At 40.2% G+C, this 20,308-nt stretch overlaps 1 protein-coding gene across 1 annotated transcript; it reads left to right on the forward strand.

Annotated features, from left to right (window-relative positions):
* The first annotated feature begins 7,105 nt into the window (after nucleotides 1–7,105).
* On the forward strand, nucleotides 7,106–20,307 carry LOC119119582 (large neutral amino acids transporter small subunit 1-like). The gene is made up of 11 exons (XM_037246004.1): nucleotides 7,106–7,472; nucleotides 8,221–8,739; nucleotides 9,294–9,419; nucleotides 10,709–10,814; nucleotides 11,106–11,150; nucleotides 11,791–11,914; nucleotides 12,022–12,125; nucleotides 12,348–12,444; nucleotides 15,687–15,836; nucleotides 16,608–16,782; nucleotides 17,364–20,307. Exons 1-11 carry the CDS (start codon nucleotides 7,409–7,411, stop codon nucleotides 17,441–17,443), a joined length of 1,590 nt encoding a protein of 529 aa, XP_037101899.1. The 5' UTR covers nucleotides 7,106–7,408; the 3' UTR covers nucleotides 17,444–20,307.
* The last annotated feature ends 1 nt before the right edge of the window (nucleotide 20,308 follows it).

The following is a 20,308-nucleotide window of genomic DNA, read 5'->3' on the forward strand; positions in this document are numbered from 1 at the left end:
TTCCACTGGTCACATTAATATTTTTTTTAATCAGATGTATAATTGCATTCTGTGGTAGTAATGCACTCTGGTTTTCGAAGAAATGTTATTTAAAAAGTAACGATAAAAAAACAGACTTCATTTTCTCAAAAAATTATTTTACTTTTTTTGGGACAATACAGCAGTATAGAAATACTGCATTAAAAGGATCAAATTTATATGCCACACGCATACTGTTATTCATAATAATATAATCTAATAATAACATTATTAATAATAATAATAATAATAAGCTAATAAGAAGGCTTATGTCAAATGTGACACATTGGTTTTAAAAGACAAATGGAAAAAAGGAATGCTAATTTCACAGGTTATGAATAATTTGGGTCAAGAAAATAAACAAACATAAAACAATTCTCACGATGTATACATTTAGAGGTTGATATACACAAGGGTAGATAGGTATTTTACTTTAAGATGAAATAGAATAGAATAGAATAGATCTTTATTGTCATTGTCACATGTACAACGAAATTTAAAAAGTGCCAACCGATCCGCGCATGCGATAAAAAATATATAGAATAAATAGAATAAAAAGATAAAAAAACAAGCTAAAAACCCACAGAAGAACATACACAGACATAATCATTTACGTTTAGCTGCATTCAATGTGACTACCGCTGTAGGGTAAAAACTGTTGGCGAATCTGCTAGTCCTCGACCTAATTAATCTGTAGCGTCTGCCTGATGGCAACAGTTCGAAAAGGGAGTGGCCAGGGTGGGAAGTGTCCTTCAGAATGTTCTGTGTTTTTTTGAGACAGCGGGTTCTGTGTAGGTCTTCCAGTGTGGGGAGAGGGCAGCCAATGATCTTCTGTGCTGTGTTGATGACCCCTTGGAGCTTTTTCCTCTGAGCAGCAGTGCAGCTGGAGTACCAAACACATATACAGTACGTTAAAGTGCTTTCTATGGAGCAGCGATAGAAGGACACCAGCAGTCTCCGTGTAATGCTGTGCCTCCTCAGCACCCTTAAAAAGTAGAGTCTCTGTTGGGCCTTTTTAAGCAGCTCAGAGGTGTTCACGCCCCTGAACAATGAACAAAATAATGGAAACATTTGGATCTATAGCCTAATATAGATTACATTAACAAGTACAGTAGTAAAAGTGGGAGGAGAGTAGTCTGAATTAGGTTCTGGAGTCGTGCTCCACCTCATCCATCGAGCTCATATGCCAGCCGCGAGTCGTTCCAAGTTGAACGTGCGTCGCATCCACTTGGAGCAGGAACGCCCTCAAGCTTCCCTTGCTATAACTGCACAGTAGGGATGGGCGGATCGATACCAAAATATCGATATATCGATCCAGGCTGCTCATTTTTGAGTATCGATCTCCCTAGCTAAAATATCGATACTTACAATTATTTAATTATATTTTTCCTCATTTTTTTCTGCTCCAATTTGACGACTTGCACTCGTGCTAGCACTACTTTTCCTTCCGCCTGCTGCACCGGCGTGTCCTGCTCTGCTCTGCTCCCGCCCCCTTTTCTCACAAGCCAAGCCCTCCTCCTCCGCCCCCCCCCGTTCCAATCCAAACAAACACAAACAAGCATGGCCACGGCGGCGGCCCAGTCCGAACGCAAGAGAAGTCTGGTTTGGGGATATTATATTTTACTTAATAACGAGGCAAAATGTGAAATATGTCACAAAACAATTAAATATTGTGGCAACACCACAAACTTGGTTAATAATTCATGTACATGACGTAATACTTTTTTCTACAAAATTCAATAGATGACTCTCCAAGAGCAAGTATCATTTGCAGTGAAACACCTGCTGTAGTATACAAATGTGCAGGTCAATAGTCACATGTAAGGCACAAAATATTGATGCAGCATGCCACTGCATTTAAAAAAAAAATTTGGCGGGAAATTACACTTCCGGTATCGATATCGGATCGATATCGGGTATTTTGGGCAGGAAATACTTGGTATCGGATCGATTCCAAAATCATTGGTATCGCCCATCCCTACTGCACAGTGACCCGTGTTTTCTGGTGGCTCTAGTGATGTGCATTCCAGTTATTTTAAGTGAACTGAATCTTTAGAATCAGTTCACTCAAAAGATTCGTTCAAACGAATCGTTCAACGAATGGTCACCCCCCACACTGATTCGTTTTTTTCCTTCGTTTTTTCTTAACTTCAATAACACACAACTAAGCAATACACCACAAAAAACAATCAAGTAAACACACGGTAATGTCGACAACGGCAACGCACAAATTTTTCTCTATATTACAACATCCCGTGGCAACAGCATATACATCAAACAATACAACACCGCCCCCCCCTTAAAAAAATATTATATATAATAATAATAATTGGGTCGGGTAATTCACACATTACTTTCTATAATACAATACCTACACACTGATCCTTTGGAAACAGTCTCTCACCCGGTCGTGAACGGGAAGTTGCTTCACTGACTCGTTTCGTTCGTGAACGGGAAAATACGTCACGGAGTCGTAAAGTCCCTCCTCCATCTATCGCTCGCTGTGATTAGTCGTTCGCGACGATTCACGAGTGAGTGACAGACAGCGTTGCTGCTATACCAGCCAACACACGTTATGCCGACATTGATGTTTTAAGTTTTTATTTGTTGGGTTGTAGTTGATGGTGTTATTATACCGAAAGTGTTAGGAAGTGATTCGTTCACTCTTGGTCACTGAATAGATTCGTGCTTCTGAACGAATCGTTCACTCACGAGCCAACACTACCGTCAATGTGCCCAACCGCTCGGCCATCGGTGCTTCGAAATAACTTCGTTATTAAAACTTCATTAGGGAAAAATCATGGTCAAAGCTTCACGGAAAGTGAAAATTGCCACACCCGCCCTCACCCCCATTTTCCGATTGGCTGTTTGATCTGTGACGTCACTCGGACACTCTATTAGGTACACCGCCATTTTCAGGTGTTACTAATAACAGGCCACTTCATTAGGGAAAAATCATGGTCAAAGCTTAAATGAAAGTGAAAAATGCCACACCCGCCCTCACCCCCACTTTCTGATTGGCTGTTTGATCTGTGACGTCACTCGGATACGCTATTAGGTACACCACCATTTTCAGGAGTACCTAATCAGAGGCCACTTCATTAGGGAAAAATCATAGTCAAAGCTTAAATGAAAGTGAAAAGTGCCACACCCGCCCTCACCCCCACTTTCTGATTGGCTGTTTGATCTGTGACGTCATTCGGACTAGGTACACCGCTATTTTCAGGTTCGTTCGCGAAGATTCACGAGTGAGTGACAGACAGCCTTGTTGCTATGCCAGCCGACACGTTATGCCGACATTGATGTTTTAATTTTGTATTTGTTGGATTGTAGTTGATGGTGTTATTATACCGAATGTATTTGTGTTTGAATAAAAGGTTGAAAAAAAATCCGTTATGCCAACATTTGTTATTTTGGGGGACACCAACTCATATAACGTAAAACACATATTGTCATATAAAGCAGTTAACCAAATGTCTGATTTTTATGTTTTAATTGGCGAATATAAAACAAGAAATAAAACACCAGACAAGTTTCAACATAAATGTTTATTTAAAAATAAACAAGTTTTATTAAAACAGGGTGCACCAGTGTTATTTAGCTTCAAGCTATTTTGCTTCGAGCGTCGTGTAAAATTGCGCAAATCTGCAATGTATCAAATAGAACTCACATACATTTGTGTGTCCGGATTTGTCACCTCCAATATGGCGGACACACTGCCGTATTGAAGCAACTTGACTATGCGGTCAACGCGAGGTTTGTGTATATTTCTACTCCACGCCATCACGCTCAATGAGGTGTTGTTGTATACTGAGTTGTATCTCCGTCCGGGACTGTATACTGTACTGTGATATATATATTATATGCTGGCAAACATCACGGAAACCGAAAAGGATTGGTTATTGGCCTGGTTGTCGCATTTCCCACAATGCCTATCAGCCGCAGCCTTTACTACATCTTAAAAAAAAAACATTCGACGTGATTTAGAGCAATCGAAGTCGGTGTCAAACGTGGTTTGTTACCTCCTATATGACATCGCGCACATAGTCCAAATTTAAATAAAATACCGTGGGTAAAATTGCTATGCGGTTGTCTTTCTATTTGAACCGACCGTTCTGCTAACTTTTCATCCGGGCATTCGGAAGGCTTGCACTCTGAGCTACAAGCAGGGAACTTTGGTTTCTCACTCAATTGCTCAGGGGAAAGTCCCCGGACACAAAGCAGAAAGTGCACCGCGTAGAGCGGCAGACGGTTCGGCTGGCCACTTTGAGCGAAGACGTTCACATAGAACTGAGCTTGGCGTTGTCGAACAGTCATTGTCACCCTATAATAGAAATGCAGGATTGCTAAATGCATTGACTTAACGGGGCTTAATCTCTGAATGCTCATTTTTTTTTCCTCATGAATGTGCTCAAGGCTTCATATGATTTTTAAAATGGGCCACACAAAGATGAATAAAAAGCTAGTAAAGGAGTGTCGAATGGAAATTAAAAACACAAATCTTATCCTCATAAGCGAGGTTGATTATTTACAACTTAGCAATCATTTACTAAACACACTGCTTTGTTTTCAACATTTATTTTGAACTTGAAAACAATAAGCATTTTAAGATCGTTTTTAATGATCAAAAAGCAGTATATAGGATATACTTAGCGTATATACTTGCACAGGTACGACCCCCCTACCTTTACCATAGCTGTTAATTTAGTAAATATATCCTGCTAACTGTTAGCCAACAATAATGTCCTGGTTTTTGGGGAGAGGAGGGGGGTTACTCCATGCTTCTTCTTGCCCAAGGTTCCTAGTATTGGAGTAAATAGAAACACCCTTGTCAAGTTTACTTATATAGCCCTTAATCACAGACAAGTCTCAGAAGGCTTCACATGGCCAAAATTGACAATTATTCTCAACATCCCCTGATTTTAACCCCCAGGAGTGCAAGGAAAAACTCACAAAACCCTAACTGGGGAAAAATGAGAAACCTTGAGAAGGGATGGGAGGATCCGCCTTCCAGGATGACCAATCTGCAATGGATGCAGTGGACAACATTGAACACACAATATAAAACAATCCAAAGAAAAAGTAGAATGAACCCTTGTGACCTGATCTTTACTTACTGTCCTCAACATGAAACAAAGTTGAGAGGCCATATGTTTAAGAGCTATTAAAAACTTGCATGGAAAGCCAGTTCGGACCGGCATTGACAAAATATTTGATAACATGTCATTGGATTTCTTTGATTTGTTTTCGTAATGTGAACTCGAAAGTGATTGAGTTTTTGATTGATATCTTTATTTCGAACATCCAAAACAAAAAAGAAAAACAAAACAAATAACACTCTAAAGTGCCACATAAGTCCATACAACAAACAAACAAAAAATAAACCAACAATTAGAAATAAATAAATCAAATACATTAATTAATAATAATAATAATACATAAGTAAATAAATCAATAAAGAATGCTCGAAAAGGAGTAGGAGGAAGCATAGCTTTTTAGATTCCTACCCCTTTCTCACTTTATCCATTAAACCAACGATTCAACATATCCTGTTCTACAATAGAACACAAGTAGACACACTTTCACACTTATTGTTCTGTTTCATTTTTACTTGTGTGTAGCCCTTTGGCACTTTTAGCCTTTGTACCCGCTAAACAACATATTTTTGTACATTCTTTTAAACTGGTTTAATTATGTATTCAATCTACTTGAAGTACTTTGAGAAAACCTGTGAAAAATGAACATTAAAACACAAAAGTGGGAGGAGAGTAGTCTGAATTGGGTTCTGGAGTCGTGCTCCACCTCATCCATCGAACTCATATGCCAGCCGCGAGACGTTCCAAGCCAAGCGTGCGACACATCCACTAGATACGCTGCGTAAGAGCGCCCTCTAGCTTCTCCTGCTAGATCGCACGGTGACCATTAATTTCTGGTGACTCGCTCACCCGCATCAGGTGACGCCCTGCAAGGACGACGATTGGCTCTTATCTCAGACCTTCCCCGAGGTGATTGGTGGAGTGACGAGCACTCAGCACGTGACCTCTACAATGAGCTTCCTCCCACGGAAGAGTTATACTCATCCACATGACTATATCACTGGCGTGTGGCGCAATACATTTCAGCAACGGTGCAATCATGGCCATGTAAGACTTCATCATGTATATATTTATCATTCTCGTGATTGAAATTTATTTTTTCTTGCATGTTTCTCTTTTCAGGTCCGTGTGTCATGTTTTTCAAGCTGATTTCTTACACACGATGGAGTCATGAATGACAAAGTGCATGCTGGGAATTGTGGGCACAATTCCCCTTCTATCCCATGAGTTTAAAGAGTTTAAAGACAATAATAATACTACTAATAATAATACAATATATTCAAATATCCCTTGTAGAATTTTCACATTAGACATTCATGTTCACAAACCTATACTATAGTAAACTTTAAATGGTAATACAAGTTGAAATTTAATTTAAGAATATGGCATTCCAAGAAATAATACTCATAAAAACTAGCCTTCTTTATGTCTGCTGGAAAAATGCCTAAACAAATTCCCGTGACATGACAATGTAATAGATGGATAGATTATTATTTAGTTACAATTATTTATTTACCATTTACTTTACTTATTTATTTTACTGTTGTTCTTTCAGGTTATATTAAAAGTTGAGTTTTAAAGGAATTCTAGTTTCCTCAAAATTTAGGGACACTAAGATCCAACAACTTTTTTGTTATATCAACACACATTTCCACATGTATACAATAAATACAATCCCCAAGGTCCCAGGTTTTCCCAGTAAGTCGCCTGACTTCTGAAACCAAAGGTAAAACAAGAGCACAAAACAAAATATGAAAAAGAGATGACATGCATATTCAAGGTTTGAATCTGCAAAGATGCAAGGCCGCAAAAGTGTGGCTGTAACACACACAAACACACGCACACGCACACGCACACACACACACACAGACTGTGAGCGTCTGGATTATCGAGCAAAGCACACAAATAGATTAAAGCGTCACGTGCCTGCTAGTAACCCTGCTCCACACACCCAACCTACCCCCACCCTCAATATCCATGCCCTCCCCCAACATTTAGTGGGATTGTGTGCTACCACAGCATCACAAGGTGGAGTGCAGGGGGGTGAGAGGGAGACGCAGAGAGGATCAGGGTCAGATGGAGTCTAGTTAGCTAGAGTGATGTGCATTGTATGTTCACATGAGTGAGCGACAACAAACAAGGGAGGGAGAGAGCACTGTGGAGAGCGTGTGCTTGTAGGCGTATATGTGACAGAGAGGGAGGAAAGCCAGACAGGAGGCGGAAGAGGACGCCAAAGCAAGAAGGAACGAAAGGGCATCAATATAAAACAAGGGGACCCATATTAAGAAGAAATAATGGCTGAGCCAGAGCTGAAATTAAGGAGCAGCCGGGAGACCGTCGCCAAGGAGAAGATGGGAGGTAAATACACACACACCATAACACAAAATACACTCCTTCACACGGCGCAGGGCTGCATGAATACATGCCAGCATGAATACATGCCAGCTGACGCAACGTTGCAAGGAGAGGTTTTTGCCTCAGGGAGGTATGTGCATATTTGAGGTGACAGGTGAATGCTGTGTGCAAACGTGTGCTTCATTTGCATTCAACTGAACTCCACTTTGTTCCTCCTCTGAGATCCTTTTAATACACACAATATTTATATGATGACCAGTGTTGTTTCCCGATCTGTAAATATGTACGCAAAAGATGCTTCGAATCATTTGTGAGGGCCATTAGTTGGGTCACAACGATTCCATGTTTGTTCACAAGATGATTCTTAAAGAGAAACAGTGATCGCAGATCATACAGGTCTTCCCAATTTTTATGCACAGTGCTTATATGAACAAATGTGTGATGTTGGACATTTAACACAGAGCACGCAAACAACATTAAATTTAGGTTTATATAACGTGGGAAATACTGTAGGTCTTTCTGTTACAAGGCACATAGCAGTGTCTACTAAAAATCACCCCAAAAAGCTTTTTATATAGAACTACTATTGTATACCTCCAATGGAATCACTGCTCTGTATGAAGTATGAAATACAGATTAGAAAGAAAAAAACAGCATCATCTGTCCCCTGCCCTTGTTACTAATGCTTTTGCTAGTCAAGGTAGTTGGTACCATCTTCTAATCTTGGTTCTTCATATTTTCACATAACCAGAAGCAGACCCAGCCCAAGATGGCGAGATCATTGAAAAAGTTTCTCCGTCCACCCCCATGGTCGCTGGCCCTTCAAGCCCATCCGATCCACCGCCCGGCAAAGGGCATAAGATTGAACTCAAGCGCAGCATCACACTCTTCAACGGCGTGGGCATGATCATTGGCACCATCATCGGCTCGGGCATCTTTGTCACGCCAACGGGCGTTGTGAAAGAAACAGGCTCGGCCGGACTCTCTTTGATCATCTGGTCCGTCTGCGGGGTGATCTCCACCATGGGGGCGCTTTGCTACGCCGAGCTCGGCACCACCATCACCAAGTCCGGTGGCGACTACACTTACATCCTGGAGGTGTACGGCGAGCTGGCCGCCTTCCTAAAACTGTGGGTGGAGATGCTCATCATCCGGCCATCATCGCAGTATGTGGTGTCGCTGGTGTTTGCCACGTACCTCCTTAAACCCATCTACCCCAGCTGTAGTGTGCCTGACAGTGCAGCCAAGCTCCTCGCCTGCCTCTGTCTCAGTGAGTACTTTAGCGAGCATAGGGAAGCAAGAGTACTTACACACTGTTCAATACCTGTGTAAAAAAGGCTGGTAAAGTAGAAGTAAAAGTAAGTAAAAGTAAAAAAAAATATATATATATATATATATATATATATTTTTTTTTCCCTCATTCATCCCCACTATGGATTAACAATAGCTATTTGAATAATTTGGCAAAGTAAAAAAACACCTTTCTGCAGTATGCCATTTAAAGTTTTGCTTATGTTATGAAGTGAAGGAGAAAAAAAATACAAAATGAACTAATGATAATGATTGAAGAAAAAAATATGATTTTGCGTATGTATCGTATTAGTCCGTTTTGTTTGTCAGATTGTTTTTCTGCCTTATAAGACCTCAAGAGCTTTATCATTTAAGAGCTCAACCACGGCTGCCTATTTGACAAAGTAAGGGGTAGGAAGTATAAATATAGGGAGTCAAGTAAAAAGTGAAATAAAAACTCAATAGAAGCATGTTATAATAACTAGTTGTAACTGTAGCACCGACGGTCTCTCATCGCTTCTCCACCTCTTGCAGCCGCCCTGACCTTTGTCAACTGCATCAGTGTGAAAGCCGCCACCAAGGTCCAAGACTTGTTCACTATCTCCAAGCTGCTCGCATTGATAATCATCATCCTCTTTGGCTTCATACAAATCTTCAGAGGTGAGTCCCAGAACAACAATTAGCCTTAGTCACATTATTTACAGGTATAGCAGAACACGGATTTTACTATTTAAAGTAACATTTAATAGGTGAATTATATCATGCTTAACCATTAATGCAAGTGCAGTTTACAAAGAAGATAACTACCAATAAAAGTAAAAAAAAGGTTTGTAGGAAGACTGCTTGTTACTCAATTTCTTGTGTACACTGTGCTGCTCCTTTTACCATGATTGTCACCGTATTGTACTAAGCAGGAAGTACAGAGACCTAAAATACATGTTTTTGTGAACGTGGAAGGAAGGCGGACAGTGATGATGATGCAAGGCCATGATGGGGACTAATCTCGTTTGACCACAGCCACGAGTCAGCGTGTGCTCATGTGCATGGTGATGAGTGCTGCTTGGATGAGCAGTGCTGAATTCACGATTGAATGACTGAGCAATGAATGAGCAATTAATCGTTTTATTTATAAACGCTGGTTGCAAAAAGGATGACATATAACTTTAACAATGAACCATGCTTAAAAACAAGACGCCATTAATGTCAACAGAGCAGATGTTGACTTCTCCATGGCTACTTCTATTGTCTCCAAGAGACAAAATGAAGTTGATTATTAAGTATAAAGCTTTCTCCTGTGGAGTGAATATGTCATTTATAACTACTATTATGGTAATATTAAGTCGATTTAAGCCCCATTCATAAAAGAATAATCCACAGCACGAGGCAGGCAAACGGCATGGGCGCCGCTCTGGCCTCACTACATCTGCTCCTCGCTCGCCCTTATTTCCAAGGCCACACCCACAAGTAATGTGCTCTACACTGTGTTGCTATGGTGACAACTCAGCGAAGCTTGCCGGCTGCTGTCGCATGCACACACTGAGGCCTTTCAGAGAACCCAAAAGAAAGGACAGAATGTGATGGTCATGCACGTGCGCTGTCGTCCTCATTACCATCTGAAGCAGGGAGGTTTAGGCGGGAATTGGAACCAAACGTACACGTATTGCCTTTACATTGCGTATGCTTTAGGTTAATGATAACCAGAATGGGCACACACCAACAGATGGCTCACAAAATGAGATGCCCACATAAGAATCAACAATCTATCATCCTTCACAGGATGATTTTATGTACAGTATCTACTAGTTGATTAATCTGTATAACCCTTAATGGAGATTCACACTGAATCAAATACAAACATCTTCATCTTCTGTGTGTGTGTGTGTGTGTGTGTGTGTGTGTGTGTGTGTGTGTGTGTGTGTGTGTGTGTGTGTGTGTGTGTGTGTGTGCAGGTGATGTTCCCTACCTGATGCCCGAAAACGCCTTTGAAGGCAGCAAAATGGGTGTTGACAATATAGTCTTGGCCCTGTACAGTGGTTTGTTTGCTTTTGGAGGCTGGTGAGTTATTTTGTGACAGAATTACTGATTAGAAATGGAAAGAGTTCCACTTAGTGTCTTGCCTGTGTGCATTCACTGGCCACAGTGTTCGGTGCACCTGCGCTAATCTATCTGTACAAAGAGAATGGTGACCAGCTCTGATCGATACTTTTAGTTTTATGGATTACACAAAACAATCAACGTTTGGTTAACTTTCCTGACGATATCCATCAAATTCGAGCATCAAAAAAAATTAATAAAAAATGAATGCTTTAAATTGAAAAGAATGTGTTTTCTTTGTTGTCTTCTCAGGAATTACCTGAATTACGTAACCGAGGAGATGATCAATCCAGAGAGGTGACTTAAATGTGATGGAGGTTGTTTTGAGGAGGGTTTTCCTGTTAGTATTTGCCAATAGCATGACTTCACTTAGAGCTGAAAGAGCATGCTTGTCATTTCTTATCTGCATGATGCACAATGTAAATTGTTGCATAAACAAACAAAATATTATACTTAATGTCAAATGTACATGAAAAATTGGCATTTCTTATCTTGTTACTGCTTGATTATCATAAAGTAAGATTAGGACGTTCGTGAAAAGAATCCGACATTATTTCCTCATCCTTTAACTGTGTTCTAAAGAAATATTGACTTTCCAGAGCAAACTGACTTTTAAAAAACAACTTTTTTTCTCAGGTTACAAATGTGTAAATTCAGGTTTATTATGCCCATTATGCAAGAACTGGATTTTTTTACAATTTAAAAAAAAAAAAAAAACATCACACCCATCTTGATAACCTTTTTTGTTTTCTTATCTTACATTATAAATTCTGATTTTATTCTCACAATATTTTGGACTTTTCTTCAACTATCTGACTTTTTCTCAGACTATAATAACTTTACTCGATGCAGGATTGCACCTTCTTGTTGTCATAATTGGCATTTTATTTTTCGTGTGTGCTGTTAAGATATGAACACTGTCTCTTCTTCAACCTAGAAACCTGCCCCTGTCAATCATCATCTCCATGCCCATTGTCACGGTTGTCTACATCCTGACCAACTTGGCCTACTTCACAACCATTTCCCCTCAAGACATGGTTGAGTCGGAAGCAGTCGCCGTGGTGAGTTCTTGCCCATACAATAACTGTTGCCTCGTTGCTCTGAATTCACATAACTGCTGTCGGCATGTTGAAAATATACGTAACCTGTGTGCTGTGGCTGTATGCAGAGTTTTGGAGAGTACCATCTAGGTGTGATGTCTTGGCTCATTCCAGTGTTTGTGGGACTATCTTGTTTTGGAGCCGTAAATGGATCCCTGTTTACTTCAGCACGGTAAAATGAAAATGTGCTTTTGAATTCATTAGTATTATTGTTGTTATTATTATTTGAGAGCAAAGCCTTCATGGAAAGTTGTCTGAAAGTGCCCAAAACTTCATGTGATGTGCAATCAAATGCTTCTATCAACTGCCTGACTATTAGTGCTAGCACACTTGATATAGGCCCAACGGATCATGTTAGAAAATAAATAAATGTAACCCATACCATTTGTTCCAGTTTGTTCTACGCCGGAGCCCGCGAGGGTCAGCTTCCTGCCGCTCTGGGACTGGTTCACACAGACCTTTTCACACCGGTGCCATCCCTCATCTTCACAGTAAGAACAGCTAGGATAACAGCACTGCTTATGTGCTTTTCAAGTCATAACAATCCCAATTATGTGGAATTTGGCCCATGGAAAGGTCGAAGGGTAAAGGCCAAACACCTGCTCTGGAAACATACACACATCGTCAAAATGTAGGTTTAGCCACGGGACCCTCGTTCTGTTGTCACTGCACTGGCTCTGTTCATTTTAGGATTCAGTACAAAATAGACACTTCCAGAGTCTCAATGGATGACTGGGCTCTAACGTATTTGTGGATATGATGTCATGTGATTGTCCTGTCAAGTCACTGTGGTTTGCTTACTGCCTTTTATTTACTGCCTTTACATAAAATAAAAAACTAAAAGGTGCTGTCCGCTCCCCTCAAACTGCCCCGTTTGGCTGCCGCTATAAGTGGTAGTCCATCCATCCATTCCAAACATAATTCCTTTGGCAGGCCAATGAGTGAAATTAGTTTCTTTGGATTCGTCAGATTTGTTCTGAAATATAAAATGTTTCACTATTTTATACATGTTACCGTATTTTCCGCCCTAAAAGGCGCACCTAAAAACATAAAATTTTCTCAAAACCCGACAGTGCGCCTTATAGGCCAGTGCGCCTTATATATGGATCAATTGATGAATTTGTTGATCCATACTGGTTGTACACAGTGCTCTGCCAAAATGTTTCAGTACGTTTTAGTATGACTAGTAAATTACAAGGTCGCATCGCTTCCAAACATTACGGCAACTGTAGTCAGGGGGCGTCACCGAATAGCTGTTGTACCCGCGAGGCTATTTCATTTAAAAATAGGCTGCTCTGTTAATGTTTCGAGTAAATCTACGGATCGATATGGAAGGGAAACATAGGTAAGTAGTACCAATGCGTTAGATCGAACTTTAGTCAGTTCCGATCATTTTATAGGAGATCGTTTGAGAAACGCGATTGTTTACACTTTGCTGAGGCTCATGGGAGATTGCGAGCTGAGGCTCGTGAGACTTTGCGGATGGCTAATGCTATTGCGATAGCTGCTATACGTACCAGGCTATTTCATGTCAAAATAGGCTGCTCTGTTAATGTTTCGAGTAAATCTACGTATCGATATGGAAGGGAAACATAGGTAAGTAGTACCAATGCGTTAGATCGAACTTTAGTCAGTTCCGATCATTTTATAGGAGATCGTTTGAGAAACGCGATTGTTTACACTTTGCTGAGGCTCATGGGAGATTGCGAGCTGAGGCTCGTGGGACTTTGCGGATGGCTAATGCTATTGCGATAGCTGCTATACGTACCAGGCTATTTCATGTCAAAATAGGCTGCTCTGTTAATGTTTCGAGTAAATCTACGGATCGATATGGAAGGGAAACATAGGTAAGTAGTACCAATGCGTTAGATCGAACTTTAGTCAGTTCTGATCATTTTATAGGAGATCGTTTGAGAAACGCGATTGTTTACACTTTGCTGAGGCTCATGGGAGATTGCGAGCTGAGGCTCGTGAGACTTTGCGGATGGCTAATGCTATTGCGATAGCTGCTATACGTACCAGGCTATTTCATGTCAAAATAGGCTGCTCTGTTAATGTTTCGAGTAAATCTACGGATCGATATGGAAGGGAAACATAGGTAAGTAGTACCAATGCGTTAGATCGAACTTTAGTCAGTTCCGATCATTTTATAGGAGATCGTTTGAGAAACGCGATTGTTTACACTTTGCTGAGGCTCATGGGAGATTGCGAGCTGAGGCTCGTGAGACTTTGCGGATGGCTAATGCTATTGCGATAGCTGCTATACGTACCAGGCTATTTCATGTCAAAATAGGCTGCTCTGTTAATGTTTCGAGTAAATCTACGGATCGATATGGAAGGGAAACATAGGTAAGTAGTACCAATGCGTTAGATCGAACTTTAGTCAGTTCTGATCATTTTATAGGAGATCGTTTGAGAAACGCGATTGTTTACACTTTGCTGAGGCTCATGGGAGATTGCGAGCTGAGGCTCGTGAGACTTTGCGGATGGCTAATGCTATTGCGATAGCTGCTATACGTACCAGGCTATTTCATGTCAAAATAGGCTGCTCTGTTAATGTTTCGAGTAAATCTACGGATCGATATGGAAGGGAAACATAGGTAAGTAGTACCAATGCGTTAGATCGAACTTTAGTCAGTTCCGATCATTTTATGGGAGATCGTTTGAGAAACGCGATTGTTTACACTTTGCTGAGGCTCATGGGAGATTGCGAGCTGAGGCTCGTGAGACTTTGCGGATGGCTAATGCTATTGCGATAGCTGCTATACGTACCAGGCTATTTCATGTCAAAATAGGCTGCTCTGTTAATGTTTCGAGTAAATCTACGGATCGATTTGGAAGGGAAACATAGGTAAGTAGTACCAATGCGTTAGATCGAACTTTAGTCAGTTCTGATCATTTTATAGGAGATCGTTTGAGAAACGCGATTGTTGACAGAGGGCTCGTTGGTTATTGGCTAGTGGATGCATACCGCAACCCTAGTCAACCTCAGTTTAATGCAGTATAGCTTCTATTTTATGCGCCTTATAATCCGGTGCGCCTTATATATGGACAAAGTTTTAAAATGGGCCGTTCATTGAAGGTGCGCCTTATAACCCGGTGCGCCTTTTAGGGCGGAAAATACGGTAGTAATTATTCCATACCTATATGAAGCATTCCCCCTGATCCTGTTGTATGCAGTTTTTACTTAAATGCCCTAAAAGTCTGCAAGCTATAACTATATCACCCAATTTGAGTGTCATCATGTGTGACTGTACATACACTTCTGTCAATTTAACTTTGAAATAAAAGCTTTAAGTATATATGCAGAACAGGGACTTTCTCAAGGCGCTTCAGGTGCGGCGCAGGTCACAACCATGCTCCCCACACAGTAAGAGTCCAACCGAACCTTGCTTGAGCAAGCACAGGGCAACAGCGTGAAGAGGAGAAACTCCCTCAAATAAAGAAACCTTGAAAAGAATCAAGTCTCAGTATGGGGCAGCCATCTGCTTCGAAAGCTTGAGTTGAGATACTGGTCGAGGACAGGGACAGTAGAGAGAAGGACTGAATGGAGGAATTGCAGCAGGGATACGGATGCAGTAGTTGTATTAGCAATAACAATTCTATGATGATGAGCAGTTGTGACAGTGTGACAAACAAACAAACCAAACAGAAAACAAACAAACAAACACTTCCTTATGTCCACTTTTACAAGACTAACCTGATCTGATCCATGTTTTGTCTCTACTCCCAGTGTCTGCTCTCCATGTTTTACGCCATATCCCAGGACATCTTTTCTGTCATCAACCTGTTCAGCTTCTTCACTTGGCTTTGTGTCGGCATGGCCATCGCTGGGATGCTCTGGCTCCGACTTAGAAAGCCCAACCTCAGAAGGCCAATAAAGGTACAGTGGTTGTGAGAGCGCTCTCAACTTGACATCTAGACTTCAAACAGACAGAGTGACATGAAAACCGAGAAGTCAACTTGTTCAAAACCAGGTCAAAATACGCTATGATTTAAATCTAACCTTCCTGCAGTGATATAAATGAATATAGTTCACTCATCCCTGTGTTTGTATGAGGTTGTCAAATACTTGTGCTCTAGCTAGCGCTTTTTTTTCTTAATGACCGCATATTTGCCACAAGTTGCCTTTGGCTTGTATTGTCTCTTTGTTTTTGTGCTGACTTTCATCTTTGCTCACAGACAAATTGTCTTTCAGGCTATTTTTTCATGAAATGAGTTGTGCATTTGTCCTCTTGTTTGCGAGGGAACTGTTGATGACCAAGCCACTCAATATATTTATTTTTCATTGATTAAAAACAAAAACTCCTAACATTGGGATCATGCGGTGAATTGATAATCAAAACAAGTAATGTGGCCTTTTAATAAGAACCGGTTAAGTAGGAAAATGTACTTTTAAAACTTTCAACAGCAATGTCGTAAAATACACGATAGCTCAGGGCTATTTGATCCATCAAACGTCTCTAATCACATTTGAAATGGCGTGCCAACTACTATTCAGCCGTGCCGCCTCAGGCCCACCACACATGAAGGCAAAATGACATTCAAATGGCGGGATTACTGAGAGCCATGTTACTGTTTAATTCAAACAGATAGTTTCTTGCTTTTTTGGTCATAACAAGTGGCTTTACGTGTTTTTGTTCCCTTGGCACAGATTTGGCTGTTTATCCCTGTGACTTTTGTCCTGGGCTGCATCTTCATGATCATCGTTTCCTTCTGGGCGGCCCCCATCGAGTGCCTGATAGGCTGCGGCATCATTCTCACGGGGATCCCGGCCTACCTGCTGGGCTACAAGTGGAAAAAGCCACGTGTGGTCAAGAAGGTGCTTGGTGAGTTTGTATTGTTTTGGAATCAAATGAAAACAATGAGATTTGTCCAGCCCTAAATTGGGAGGCATCGGTGACACTTTGTTATGAGATTGTGGGAAGATTTCACTTGGTTTGGAGATTGGTACCATCAAACACGGAGTGTCGTCTACTAACACCGTAGTTCAGATGAACACAATATGTGTTTTAAGATCAGGACAAAATGCAATGAAGCATTCCATGATATGTTTAGAAACACAATGAAAATGAACTTCCTCTGCTTGCTAAGGGAGACAATCAAGATTTAAGACTTCAGTATTGTTTCTTCTTTCTTGAACTTTGGTTTGGTTGCTCTCGCGAGTACTAAAGACTTCAATTTGTTGCGTAAATCTGTCCATTTAACCCTAATGCTCTTCTTTCCAAAGCTTCATAGAGAACTAACATTTTTTTTCTCGGAACTGAGCCCGATTCTGTGACAGCTCTTTGAAAAAGTATACGCAATATTTCAATGCTGTGTGACACTGAGTCGTCTTATTTGCACTTAGCAATCCCAAAGTTTCTTATAGCTTATTTACTCATGACAACCATGCGTTGTCCCTCCTCAGAAATATTCACGATGTTTTGTCAGAAGATATTCCTGGCCGTCCCCGAGGAGAAGCGCGATGAATCTGAGGCACCTGAGTAATGCCGGATGAGGGCCCTCAACAGCCCATGGCTCAACATTTTGTTTACTTGAACATTTGTAATTTATGTGGCAGTTGGCTTTTTTTGTTGTTGTAGAGCTTTGCAATCATGGTCAAGGAGGGTTTACATGAATGTATCACTTGAGGTCCAAGTGTGTGTCGGCTAAAACAACTTGCTTCAAATGTGCATCACTAATTGTATTCATTGTAGTGGCCTAAAAATGTATCCTCGTATGTTTCAGTGTTGCTGCTCTCACACAAATTTAGTACAACTGCCACAAAATGAAGGCAAAAAACAGTATTTTACCTCTCTTCTCCGTAAAATGACGGCCAACTGTAGCCGTGTCAGCTGCGTTTGTAACGCTACAGCGCTTGAACATTTTAATATGGCCTTCTACAACATCTTTATGAGAGCATGTTCAGAATGTTTCCTTTAGATAAACTAAAAACACACAAAAAAGTCTTCGTATGAGTAGAATAATACAGCTAATCAGAATCATAAAGAAAGCCCTTCGCCGACAATTAAACGTTACTAATATAATTTAGTTTAGAATGTTTTCTTTAGATAAACTAAAAACACACAAAAAAGTCTTAGTATGAATAGAATACAACTAATCAGAATCATAAAGAAAGCCCTTAGACAACAATTAAACGTTACTAATATAATTTCTGTGATGATACTTTTCCATATTTTTAGTTTTGTATCCATTTGTACATGAAGCACAAACTATACAGTGAAATGAAATGTGTGTGTGTGTGTGTGCGTGTGTGCTGATATTGTGCTGTCTTTCTTCACTGTAAGGTTCTCTTGAAAAGGGCAAAACCACTAGGGATGGGCATCTAAATGAAATGAAAAAAAAATATATAGTTTACTTTTTTTTTTAATGTCCCTGAGATGGCTTTTAGTTAGGTTCAGTGAAGACTCTAAGTCAGTGGTTCTTAACCTTATTGGAGGCACTGAACCCCACCAGTTTTATATGTGCATTCACCAAACCCCTCTTTAATGAAAAAAATATTTTTTTCAAATTCTAGACATCAATGTTTATTACTGGTGCACAAAATGAGCCATGCATGAACATCACCTTGCTCAAAGAACATAACCAACACAATGCATGTACTCAAAACAAATTATATACCTGCAAATCAGTGTGACTTTGCGAGACCAGTTCAGATGTGCGTCGTCACAAAATTACACAATAAATCAGGTGTGTTCCGACCTCTACAGTGGAGGCTCTTCCGAACGCCTGAGACCGACTCACTGAACCCCTGGGCTTCGATCGAACCCAGGTTAAGAACCATTGCTCTAAATTGTCCATAGGAGCGCATGTGAGTGTTCACGGTTGTTTGTCTGTATGTGATTGACTGGCAACCAGTCCAGGTTGGACCCAAACCCCAGTCCAGCCTGCCTGATACTACGAGGACAAACGCTATAAAAAAAAAAGAATGGTTGCAGCTGAGCGGTGGACTAATGAAAATAATAATTTGCCACAATCAATCAATGGATTATGCCCATCCCAAGTGATGATGCTGGATAAGAGCATCTAAGGCTTTACAAAGACTTGCATCACTGTCAGTCTGTAGTGGCTGCACATACTGTCACTGTTGTATTTGTATTTTCAATCACATGGACCATTAAATGTGTGATGAACAACCCAACTGAGCTGAGCCCCAACGGTTTCGAGTGGGATCAGGTTTTCATTACATGTTTTTGTTTTTCTTGCCCACCTCCCAAAGAAAAGCAAGGTGGCTTGAAAACAACATTCTGCTCATAGTCTCATATGATTACCTACTGAATGTTAGAATACAGTACAGGTGCAGCTCAGTAAATAAAATGTATTGGTAAGTTTAGTTTATTTCAGTAGTTTAATTCAAAAAGTGTAACTTAGGTAGATTCACAACATACTATGAAATATTTCATGATTTTGTTGATGATATGATTACAGCTAACAAACATCCTCAAATCTACCAATTTACCAAGAAACTGGAGTAGTACTACACCAAGTATGCAGGTGTCGACTGTAGTAGTTTTAATTTGTAATTGTTATTAGTGATGGAAATGAAGCTTCAAATTTGCTTTATGAACCAGTTATTTATTTTTTTTATTCCGCAGAAAGGGGGTTAGGAGATGGCAAGTTAGTATGCTTTCAGTCCAAAGTTGAACACAGAGTGCCATCTAAAATTAGTAAAAAATGTTAAAAATACAACTGATTCATGAAGCAAATTTGAAGCTTCATTTCGCCATCATTAAACATGGCATAAGAAACAATTCAGGTAATTTTAAATACTGAAATTAAGACTGAAACTGAGAGACGACCAGTCCAGGTGCTTGACTCCAGCACTCTAATTCTAATTCTAGTGAGGATAAGTGGTATAGAAAATGGATGGAAATTAGGGTTGTAAATGGCCTGATTTTCTTTTTAAATTCCTTTGTAGATTTGTTTTAATGAATCTGAATAATATACATTATGATTTTCACTTTTTGAATTGAACTATTGAAATAAATGAACTTCTGACTGATATTCTAGGCATATTTATGAGCATTGAACATAGATATTCATCTAGTTCAAAACAAAAGAAAGTGGATCATTGATGTGAACACAGAAAAACACTGTCAGCCTTCATTTTTGGACCCTGGATAATAATAAACACAATAGACAGAAGGGCGAAGCAAATTGGATGATCCCCCCCCCCAAAAAAAACTGTAAATTACTGTCTGTCGACTGAAAGGTTTCTGCAAGCAACCCCCATCAAAACTGCCTTTGATGATTTCATCAGATGTAATTGAAAGTGGCTATGTCAGTTTCAGTCCAACTGTTGTGTGGCAGTGACCATGGCAGGTACATGTGACAATAAAGCTTTTTTTTTTT

Source organism: Syngnathus acus, chromosome 2 (assembly GCF_901709675.1).
Source record: "Syngnathus acus chromosome 2, fSynAcu1.2, whole genome shotgun sequence".
Lineage (NCBI taxonomy): Eukaryota > Metazoa > Chordata > Actinopteri > Syngnathiformes > Syngnathidae > Syngnathus > Syngnathus acus.

What these genes read in the sequence shown, in the direction of transcription:
- LOC119119582 (XM_037246004.1), top strand. Translation starts at nt 7,409, where the DNA reads ATGGCTGAGCCAGAGCTGAAATTAAGGAGCAGCCGGGAGACCGTCGCC. An exon ending in CCTCGCCTGCCTCTGTCTCA is followed by an intron (nt 8,740 to 9,293) that starts GTGAGTACTTTA and finishes CACCTCTTGCAG; the next exon opens with CCGCCCTGACCTTTGTCAAC. An exon ending in AGTCGGAAGCAGTCGCCGTG is followed by an intron (nt 11,915 to 12,021) that starts GTGAGTTCTTGC and finishes GGCTGTATGCAG; the next exon opens with AGTTTTGGAGAGTACCATCT.